Below are 12151 nucleotides of genomic sequence, written 5' to 3' on the forward strand. Positions count from 1 at the left end.
TATGATGTTACAGTTACAGTGTTCTGCAGTGTCATTATGTAATTGTAATTGACTGCATGCATGTTTGAGATTTATGGTTGAAAAAAATGCTATTTGCCGTTTTGTGTGTTTGTTAGATGTTGTGAGATTGAGCATATTAACTTTTCTTTTTTAGGCATTTGATATTTATCTCTATGAATGGTTCTGATTGAGGAATTTAGTATCTAGTGCTAATTTTTTAGATAGATCTTTCTATACGGTAATCACTATAGGCGAAAGGAGTTTTTCGTCAGAGCAGCTGGACAGTTTTTTGATATGTCTTCTTTTTGCGATCGATCTATCTCAGCAGTAACTCTAGGTTCTAGATTAATCGCAATGCGCCGACCTTTTGATGCTTTGCTGTAAACTTTTGATCAAACTTTGACAAACCAATTTTTGAAACAATATCGGGAAACTGCGATGAGCTAACTGTTTTACATTGCATGTAGAATTATCAACATTATTAATATATTTACCCTATTTTGCTTGTTGTTGTACCACTGCCAGGCAATACTACTGAGAAAGTCCTGTTCATTATTGATTTTGTGGCCATCCTCTACTACTGTAAGGCATGCGTCATCGCACATCCAATCATTGTAGACAATTGTGGTTGCAATTTTGCCGACGACCTGTAAAATGTTGGAAAATGTTTTGAAGTCTCTCTCACATTCGGAAGCATTCCATCATGCCGATGGGGTAGTCCTTAGGACGTTATTAGCTAAATATTTTGGGATGATGCTGAACACACTACCAAAATCGATCATTGAGGTTGCGGTGATTTGTCCCAAATTGAACTTTTACGTTAAGTGGCTCCAGTTGATTTGCAGCGTAACCAAAAATAGCTGCTACATAGTCGTCTGAATCAGTGTCATAATTTGAATCGTATACTTGCTCGTATAGTTCTCTATAACTGATTAAGTAGTTGACAGATACTTCGTCATCATTTTCGGAATTTGTTGCGTCGATCTGATTAAAGTTTGCTTGTTGGGGCTGTGACGTTTGAGATCGTGATTTCTTAGATTGACGGCACTTTTTGGCAATGTGACCTAGCATTAAGCAGCTGTTGCCTTTCTTTCTTTTTGCGGGGCATATTTGCCGTTGATTGTGGCTGCAGTGTGAGAAGGACTTCTAGTTGTATCCCTTCTTTTGCCAACAAGACAAGTTTCCATTGCTGCGTCCATTTTTCCCACGAAAGAGGTTGTGTGATGGTTGCTTCCTCCCAGAAAGAGTCGATATGCATGTGAATTTTTTAGTCAGCTGCTGACTGCGCCATGTTATACTTATTGAGTCTGTCTTCAGTCATTTGTGACGCGATTGAATATTACTTAGTTGAATTGGACAATTGCGGTACAAATGCCAATTTAATCAGATTGATTTTGAAGTTTACTTTCAAAATGGGGTATTCGCGATGCGAATAGATAGTTTGCTTTCAGAGGTTACTTTTTAAAAGCAGTTTTCTATGTTTGAAATGCACTTAATTATGGAGAACGCAATCAGAGAAGGAAAATGAAATTGAATAAATTAAATTAAAGGGAAATTAGATATCATATTGTGTTCACGCAGAAGAAAAAGAAGTTAAATTTGTTTACAGAGGTGAATACACAGTTTTTGTCTGGAATAAGAACAAATTAGAAATTGCGACAAAGTTGACTCATGAAATGAGGATTGAGGAAATTGAACTAATTTACTGCCCCTTGAGATTAGGGGATTAGGATTAAAACTGAATTTGGTAATGGATGTTTTCTTAAGAAATTACCACTCCGTATGACAACAATCTCGCTCTTTCAAACAATTTCAAGATCACTGGAGTACTGCACGTGTTTTCCGGGCTTGCATGGGACCATCTGAAGCAAATTAAAACTCCGTCGATCCAAAAAATCAAAAAGATTGGTTGAAAAAGAGTAGAGTTGTACGCAACTTCAAATTGACAGCTCTTTGGGTTGATTGCAAATGAACGTGGTTCCCAAAGATCTGTAAAGAACTTCGTCTAACCGGCTTGATCAAAATTCTCCCAGTTTGAGGACTTTTTCAACAGTTCTGAGAACCCAGCTGCCACCAAAATATATAAGAAAGCATTTTTGGACAAAACGAAGCACCAAAACTGTTATGCTTACGAAAAATTGTACCTCTTCAGCGCAAAATTTACCGACAGAAGAAATGTTGTGTGCATTGCTGGAAATTGTTGGGCTCTTGCAATATCTGAAAAATATTTAGCGTAGAAGTATTGCCTGGGGACCCATACTGAATTTAATTCTGCTCAGCACCGTTCAAGCATGCACTCGACAATACTGTTGACTTCTATATTACAATAGCAAAAATACTTTTTTTCCAGAAGACAGAGACACAAAAATTTGTGTTATTTACTATCAAAGTTAAACATAAATTATAGAGTCACTGTTCTGCAAGAACACCACAAGGCAGTTCTACCTTGTCGAGCTGTAACCTTTAGCAGAAAACTTTTGCCGTCGCTATATTAGAAAAGAGTCCCAAAATGACGTTATATCGAACTGATGTGCAAAATGTTTGCGCTCTTGTTTTATCATTGCTTTATTAGATCAAGGAAAAAATTTTAAATTTTAAAAATAAATTAAAGATTCGTTGCGTGTGATTTGAAATAGTCTCAGTGCAGTTTAGGGATCCATGAAAAAGTTCTACCATTTCTCTGAGTTTGTACTTGGTCAATGATTTCTCTGTTTCGTCCTAACTTCTGATTACTTTCTTGAAGTAGTTTTATTTCTGTAATCAAAAACTACAGCGGTTCATAAATATGCTGTTCTTTCATTTAAAAAATTTTAGCAGAGACCCTAATGGAAATTAAAGAACAAAAGTACATTTCTTATGTTTAATTTGAGCCAAATTATTACTTTCTCAAAGTTTATCAATATCGCTTTATCAATAAAAAATTCATGAAACTTTTGGTAACAATGGTTTTTGCAGCTATAACACATTTTTGCAGCTAAATTTTGTGAACTTTTCTTCTGGTTTATTGCAGATTATAGTTGCATTACCAGTTCAGTTTTTCACTATTTCCCAATTTTAGCTTTTTTCAAAATCAAATTGGAATGGTTTTACTATGGATCACATTATACGGGATCTTGTTATGCACACCAGTTCAACCTGTTAAGGAAACAAATCGAAGACAAACATAGATCTAGGACCTGTTCTTGCAAGTAAATATCAACTTAAAATTTTATAGCTTTTATCTCATCGTACTTACATGTCAAAGTAGTCAGAAGCTGGGGGAAAGATGGATGGCAGCCCAGACAATTTTTAGGCACAGGACTTAGTAACATACAACTTAATGCACAACTTTAACATTCAATACAACGCACTGTTTGTCAAATTAGTAGGAAAAAACTAACAATCTGCGACTGATTTTTTCCCAATTTTGAAGCTCTATTTATAGATGAGTGATCTTTCCGTTGCGCATGTCAATTCAAACCGTTGATTCGAAACCGTGGTTGAAGTTAGCTATAAAGACAGAAAAACGTCACTTTTTCTATACAAAATTGTTGTCATGAGTTGGTTGTTAACCATGTCGAATATCCAAGTAGTACTGCAAATTCACGGGAGGAATTTGCTGTAGAACTTGCGTAATAACAAATTTTTAAATATAAAGTGTAACAACGGTGAGATGTGACTATCAAATGAGGCATACAAAGTTGTCTATAAAGGCAATATTGAAAATTTTATAAGGGATTAGTGAGACCACTTATATGATCCACGGGCCGATTTTGTCTGTTTACAGTCGATTTAGATTTTCCTTAGCCTGTTTGCAACCTCTTTCGCAACTTCTTGGAAAATTGTAATTTCTAATGAGGAGTCAAATAATGGTTCTAGATGTTTTACAGTCTGAATTTCTACCAATTGGTTGATTTTACCACTTTAATTCGACAAAAATATTAATTCCTTTGAAAAGGCTTTATAGTATTGACTATGGCGACAAAGGATTGATTTCACTAACTGGTACATATACTATTATGGGAACACTATAGTACACTAACAAAACAATATAATTAGTTTCATACTTTGCAAAGTTCCACTAATATTAGAGAAATATTAATTATAATTAATTTGGTAGGGTCGCTGGCTTTGAGCAAATTGCTGAAATGGCGCAGAATAAATAATTCCATTTGATTGTTCTCTAACCTGCTTGCAACCCCACTTCTTTCCCTCTGCAGTGTTGTTAGAATTTCTAAGCGACAATCTCACACTTTTAAACCCTTTCAAGTTCACTGGAGTACTGCACGTATTTTCCGGCGTTCCATGAACCCATCTGAAACAAATTAAAACACTGTTGCCCAAAGTTTTGAAACGTCTGCTTAAAAATGCCAAAAAACGAGTGAGGTACGCCAAATTGACAGCTTTTTGATTGAGATTTTTGATTGAAGTTGATTGAAATTGAACGTGTGGTTCCAAAAGATCTGTAAAGAACTTCATCTAACCAGCTTGATCAAAACTCCGCCAGTTTGTGGACTTTGTTCAACAATTCTGGGACCCTGGCTGCCACCAAAATTCAAAAGAAAGCATTTTTGCACAAAACTAAGCAACAAAACTATTATGCTTAAGAAAAAATCGTACCTCTTCGGCGCAAAACCTAGCAACAGAAGGAACGTTTTGTGCATTGCTGAAAACTGTCAATATCTCAAAACTAATTACCGTAGAAATCTCACCCTGGGGTCCAAGAATAGTTTGAATTCTGCTCAGCACCGTTCAAGAATGCACTCGACATTACTGTTAAGTTCAATGCAACAATAACAACATTTTTTTCCAGTACAGAGCGACAAAAATATATTGGTTATTTACTATCAAAGTTAAACATAACTTATAGAGTCACTGTTCGGCAAAAACACCACAAGGCAGTTCTACCTCATCGAGTTTAGAAGAAAACTTTAAATTATGAAAGGTATGATGTACCCGGGTCGACCACCCAGAGCATTAAAATACTCAACCGTTGTAAATACAGAGATTGCATATAGAATTTTTCTTACTTGTACAGATTCTGTTCATGTCATAATTCACACTGATCAGTGTCTTTTTCAGAGCAAAATTGTAATTTTGATTTTATCTTGGTTTTGATCTGTTCATAACTATTATCATACGCTTATTGTATAACTCAAGTCAGCCTAAAAACAATTTTCACTTTCAAACCTGTTTCAGCTCTGTTTGTCATTCTAGAAGACAATGTTTATCACCTGTTTTAGCGTTGCTTGTGCATCTCAACACATGCATATTCACACCATACTATATCACACCACAGGCATATTCACATCATACTACATCACACCACAGGAGAACTCACACTATACTACACCACACCAGAAGTATACCCACACCATAACAAATCACACCAAAGGCGTATTCACATCATACTACATCACACCACAGGAACATTCACACCATAATACATCACACCACCGCTATACCTAAACCATATTACAACACACCACAGGGATATCTCGTCCAGATTGTAAATACGTCGGCTAAGTGACCTGGGAGATCCTGAATTCAACTAATAGGTTGGAGATCGTAAAGACACCTGCTAAGTGACCCGGGAGTTTGTGAATACACCTGTTAAGTGACCGGGCAGATCGTGAACACACCAACTAAGTGACCCGGGAGATTGTCAATACACTTCTAAGTGACCCAGCAAATTTTAAACACAACCGCCTAAGTGACCCGGGAGATAGTCAATACACCTGTTAAGTGATCCGTAAGGTTAAAAATATTACTGTTCTGGTTATAGAATTACATGCTCCACGTTGCACCACAAACGCACCCCCTACGCGCCCCAGTGCACCCCAATCGCTCCATGAAGGTATCCCGTATCAGTATCAGCAGAAGCATGCAGCGGGTATGTAGCTGTTAACTGGTAACGTTCTTTACCAAGTGAATAAAATTTACATTCATTCTGCATGCTTTCCTGACATGCTCAGGCAATTTTTTTTAACTCTAAGAAATTTAACTCTACTGTTTTTCACTATCAAATGATTCTGAACAGTCTTATTCGTTTTTTGGGGTTTTTTGAGCAAAATGACCAACTTTGTTAAATGAAACAAAGCTGTTTCATCACAGTTTTTACAAGCTAATATGGAGATCCGCAGGTTCAGTAATGAAAAACTCTGGGTGGTGAGCCCGGGTACTAATGAAACGGAAATGAAATGAGAAAGAAATGAAAAGAGTTTACAATTTCTCTGAGTTTGCATTCGGTGAATAATCTCTATGACTCATCCTAACTTCTTATTATTTTCTTGAAAATTTTTTTTCTTTAATCAAGAGTTTCGTTCGTTCATAAATATGTAGTTCTTTCATTTTCCAAAACCCTCATGCTAATTATAGAAACAAAATTACAATTCTTATGTATAATTTGAACCAGATGATTATTTTGTTTATCAATATCGCTTTTTCCAATATCGCAAAAGTCAGGTTATATATGACACCTAGAGTAACAATGAAAACTCCATTAAGATGTAGTCGTTGTGTATTTGACATAGTTTTCAATTAATACAGTTTACTGTGTGATTCCGTATGTGCGGGAAAACAATAGTATAAGAGTGGATGCCAATTAAGAAGATGAAATAGAGGTTTCTTTTAGAAATAAGTCCAAAAAATTTACAAGTGGATGATTGTAGTATATAACATTATTGAGCGTTTAGTGCTGTTGATAGACCTTAAACGCAGAGTGATAACCCAACATTACGATGTATTTATTGCACATAAGGGAACTTTTGCGGCAACATATCGAAGAGGCAAAATCACAGCAATGATAAATGTTTGTTAAATAACAACTAAAAGAACTGTTTTTCAAAACAGAAGATATACGATCTCCAAGATTCCAATACAAAAAACAAAGTCAAATATTCGGAGAAATATCATAAACATGCTTGAATTAAACTTTAATCAACTTGCAAAATTTTCTGTATACTTTTATGATGAAATTATGAGCACAAATTCACTTATACTTACGTATAGAATCATTTTCTACCTGTCATTTTGCCTCTTAAATAGAAAACCCTCTAGGATACAATAAGGTAAGAGTTTTTCTAATAGTTTCGGTTTTGCTAAGATAAGATGAGACGAAGTAGAGGACATAAGACAGGTTTTTTCCTCCGTTTTGTGAGCGCTATTTGTTGCCTAGTTTGGGCTGCTTTTCTTCCTAAATCATATTCGTCGCATGAATCTTGCAAAACAATTTTGGTCTTGCACGATTCTCGCAATATCCTAAAATTAGCACTTTGACAAAAATTTTCATCTAAATTTGTGACTGCTGCAAAGGAACGTATAAAATTGTGCATACTGTAAAAAAAGAACTTCGTAGCATCAATGTACACAACAGTTGTCATCTTTTCTAGAAGATTCCTCCCAGATTGCTAATTATGGTCTGATGATAAGTTCTTGTTTTCAATTTCGGCTCAATTTTAACTACCTAGCCGGAACGTTATTTGACATGTTTTAGAAAAAATTTTGCCAGAACGTGTGTTTTCTCAACACGTCATCCACAGTTTTGTTTGTTTTCGGCTCCAAATTAAAATAATCATTAATGTGATAAAGGTATTAATAATAATACTGATAAGAAGCGAAGGACCAAAAACTTATTGAATTAAACTATATACTCACTTTCCATACGTACTGAACCACAGACAGTCGAGTCAAGATTCATCGCCGCAAAAGCGCACCCATCAAAGCTATTGATTGTGAACGAAAAAGCAGGTAGTAAGAACTTCATTAAATGAAAGGTCTTTAAAAACGCACTTTTATAGCAATCGTAATAAAGGCAAACACAGGACGAAAAAAAGAATTGGAAAAATGGTGTAAAAAATCTTCAAACATAATTTTTCAATAAACGGGTATTTATAGGAAGGGTACGCAGTCATTGAACTCCATGCAAAACAATTCTTTCTCCAGGAGAATCGTTTTTATATGAAATCCCCTGGAAAGATTTTACAGTTCTTTTGGAAATACTTGATTCTGCACTCCAATTGAATCTGACCCTCAGTCAACAAATCTCAGAATCGTTCTTTGGAGAGGTCATAGTCAAAAACAATTTTCAACAAGCAAAACAATTCGAATAAACAATAACAAAAAGGCACTGTCAAAACAGTCAGTTCAATAAAAAAAAACAATTAAAACTATAAAGCTTTTTCATAAAACGATAATCAGAGATAATCAGAGCCAACACAACAAAATAAAAATTTAAACATTGATGAAAAAGATCCAATGTTCGCTCATTGGATCAACTAATCAACTAGAAAAAAATAAAGACAAGTCAAGTGACGTCGGTCACTCCAAACGTTTTCAAATGTAACGTTTTCCTCTACAAAAAAAAACATTTCTTAGGTTGTGTTTTAAAATTAATTTGGGACCTTCTAGGTAAAGGAATGATTCAATTCGAGCTTTACTGTTCTCTAATTATCTTCTATCAAAAAAGATTGCAAAATACCAAGAAATTTTATTTTTGCTCATCGGTTTTAATTTTGTTGAAAAAAGAAGATTTTCAGAAAAAAGTTTTTCCTTTCTAAATGTCTCTCCTCTTCTTTTAGTTCTAAACGGACCCGCTCCCGTCTTGTGTATATTTATTGTGCTTGGTTTCTTTGATATTGTTATGTAATTTTAATCCTGGCCTATGCGAGATTTCATTTTCATTTCAGCTGTTCTATATGTTTTGGAAATAGAACCTCACTTTTTTCTTAGGCTGAAAGTTTTCTTGCAGTGGTTTTAAGAAATACATGAGTCTCACAAAAAAAGTGACTGGATAAATACCTCCAGTTGGCTGTTATGGAGAAGTACCAACCGTAAAACTTTGTTCGTTTATAAAGTTAAAAGGACAATATTAAAGTAATATTACGAAAAAATTGTAATATTAACATTGTTTGATTACTTTTTGATTTTTGAAGTCAATTTTTCCCCCGTATTGAGGAAAACGGCGAAAAGATGACAATCTTTTGGTAAGATTTCGTCGTTTTCGTCGGTTTGTCGTCGTTTTTTTTGTTTTCGTTAATTTCCGTCGTTTAGGTCGTCTTTTACGTGTAAGAAATGATCGTTTATTTTCCATTTTTTTGTCGTTTCTTACGTCGTTTTATTTTCAAATGATATCGTCGTTTTTTGATCGTTTTTTCGTCGTTTAATTGCTCATGAACTAGTTTTTCTGTATAAAATTGTTTTAGCATATCTGTAGTTAGAGCCTGATAGCGCAGAGGTCAGTGCATTAGGTAATGTATCGGGAGGGTAATGGTTCGAACCCCATTAAAAGTTTAAAACCCGATCAACCTGAGTTTTTAGAGATTTTATGAAGCTCAAGTTTTTAAATTCCCAGTATTACTTCAAAAAATATTAACAAGCACAAAAATTTGCCTTTTTTGTACTATTCAGAAGTTCTAAGAAACAATATATAGAAGGTAAAGTTTGTTTAAAAACTGTCTGTTGTTAAAATTTGGTATCTTAGCACCCAAACTCCCCTCATCTTAGAATGTTTATAATAATAACCGGGGGGATATACGTTAGATGCTCGCTCACAACGTATAGCCCCCGTCATCGTAAACAAACCGTAATGGGGGGCTATAATTTCGCGCGGGTAGTTGGGCGAGGGTGGGAGGAGGGCTATAATAGGGAAAAACTGCAGGACCGAAAAATTGGCTTAGTGCTATAACTACGGTTCTTGAGTTTTGCATCGGCTTTCAAGATCTAGCGATAATAAAATCGTATCCAGTCAACATTAATCTTATTTGATTGATGAATCCTGACTGACTTGGGTGGTAGAAACATGTCGCCTAGATTGCATTCACTACCCCAGTCCGTGATCCCAGCAACGTTTAAAGTTGTCATATCTGTAGCTGCAGACGGCACGTCTTCTGTATAGACACCAATGCGTAAAACCTCTGAAACAAAGAAATTAATATACAAGAGGAAGCCTTTAAAATTGGTGCGCTCTTCCAGCTCTAGACTATCGTGAAGTCATGGATGGCCGGACTTATCCCCATAATAAACATGACATATGAACTTACCCGATGGATCACATCGATGAATTCTCTCTGATGGACTGACATCCCATTGATACATTTTCTATGATCCAGTAATAATCAGAGGTTCACATCAATGAATTTGCTATGATCAGAGAAAATGAGATAATGAACAATAGAGTAACCATTCATAAGTTTTTCATGAAATATGGTAAATATTTTGGATTAACGGGGAGACCATCACTTTTTTCACGTAATATTTTAACGTAATTTATGTAATATACGTAATTTTTACGCATATTTTTCTTCTTACTATATAAAAATTTTCCACCGACAAATTTAATATAATATCTGATTTGCGTGTCGTTATGTTCAGACTTGTTAGTTTGTTTATGTTCCCATGTTATTTCTGAAGCAGTGTGTCAACTAGTGTCTTCATTTAACACATAGCGACTATAGAAAACAGCGTTCTGCAAATTTTTTTAAGGAAATTGGTGAAATACATGCTATATTAAAAGTCAAAACCTCATCCCAGCTCAAATGTTTGGAAGGAAACATACTTCGTATCTGTTCTGTAAAGCCGACTTAGCTGAACAAAAATCAACGAATCCAGAAACTGAGTCCAATTTTGAACAAAAAGAAAGAAAAGAAAAACTTGCCAAATGTGCACCTGAATACCCAGGTAGAGGTCCAGGCCGAAATAGTCTGTAATCAGACCATCCCAGGCAAAAGTGACCCTGGATCAGACCAACAAATATCGAATCGACTTCTTGTCAGACTCTAGCTGGAAGTGCGCTCAAAAGTCTCCTCTGATCAGACTACTCTGCGCTCATGAGCAGACTAGTGCGCGCTCGAATCCACCTGTTATCAGGCTCAACTGCGCTCGAAATCACATCTGATCAGGTGTTTGAAACAAATTGATCAGAGAATAGTTTTAAACGTGAAAAAATCTTTTAATACCATTATAATATATTCACTTCATTTTAAAAAAAATTGTTTTTAGTATGGCAATCAACTTCAAAAAATCAACACTAAATGTTTCGCTAATGATAGAACAACTGCGTCGAGAAAAGAGTTTATTAAGGAAACCATCGGTATATGATTCTCACTCAATAGATGAACGAAGACAGCTTTTAGTAAAAAAAAACATCTTGGTCTACAGACATTAAAAATTAAAGATTTCTTCTAAAGGAGACTAAATCTTGATACCAGATTGACCATTTAGTTCTGATCAGCACCAAGAGTGTATATATGATTCTTCCATCAGAGTGCAGCTGTTTTGTTGCCTCTCAGCAGTAAACATCTCGCAATTAAAAAATGTAAAACTATTTTGAAAAGCAAAAAAAATACGCTCTACAAAGTTTCTGATAAGACCCAATTTCCGCTCAAAATCTTTTTGGATGAGATTTTTGTGCTCCTGATTTTGCTTCTGATCAGATAAGTTGAAGTCTAATTGTGCTCGAATACTTTTTCAGATCATGCAACACGGAGCACCATGCAAAGGTGTGCGCTAGAAGATGTCCTGATTAGAGGCCTGTTGGGCATGTAGACCTCGGCACGGGCAGAGTTCAATATATTGAAGGGCCACGCTTGGCTAAAAGCTAGTTTTGAAAGACGCTTCTAGATTCAAAATGTTGAGATGATGAAAAAATCATACTATTTATATTGATTGAACTCCCTTCAGTGTAAGGCATGAATGTTCTGACCCAATGTGAGGCATCAAATAACAAATCTAAATGTACACACGTGCATTTTTTGATGTTTCCTGAATTGTGAAAACACAGCACATCTCCCCCCCCCCCTCTTCTCGAGAGTTCATATCTGCTGTGGACATATTTGCTTTCGTCTCGGAACCTTAGCTTGCGTTAATATCTATCTTCTTTGTTTTGAAAATTCCAGATTTATCAAAGAAGGCGGCCTTGATATCTTTAAATTATGTTTGATTTTTTCTACCTCTAATTTTTAATTGAAAACTTTACGAAACAATCAACAAAGTAAGAAAAGAAACTATCAACAAAGGAACAATCAACAAAGTTGTTGATTTTTGAAACAATCAACAAAGTAAGAAAAGAAACGCAGGTGCAAAATGAGCACGTATGATTAGAGCTCAACATATGGAAGGACAATGGTCTTCTAAAAACTATTTTAACTATTTTGAAAAGACCATTCTTGATAAG

General features: G+C 35.3%; 1 protein-coding gene across 1 annotated transcript; it reads right to left on the bottom strand.

The window, feature by feature from the left end:
- Positions 1 to 4167: 4167 nt before the first annotated feature.
- On the bottom strand, positions 4168 to 10074 carry LOC142357351 (uncharacterized; the record flags this gene model as incomplete). The annotated part of the gene is made up of 4 exons (XM_075409001.1): positions 10020 to 10074; positions 9764 to 9893; positions 7636 to 7647; positions 4168 to 4294 (listed from the first exon to the last, which is right to left on the bottom strand). Coding segments are annotated over exons 1-4 (324 nt in total), but the record flags the coding sequence as incomplete, so codon positions are not given.
- Between the last annotated feature and the right edge of the window lie 2077 nt (positions 10075 to 12151).

This window comes from Convolutriloba macropyga, unplaced genomic scaffold (assembly GCF_964194025.1).
Source record: "Convolutriloba macropyga unplaced genomic scaffold, txConMacr16.3 SCAFFOLD_6197, whole genome shotgun sequence".
Lineage (NCBI taxonomy): Eukaryota > Metazoa > Xenacoelomorpha > Acoela > Convolutidae > Convolutriloba > Convolutriloba macropyga.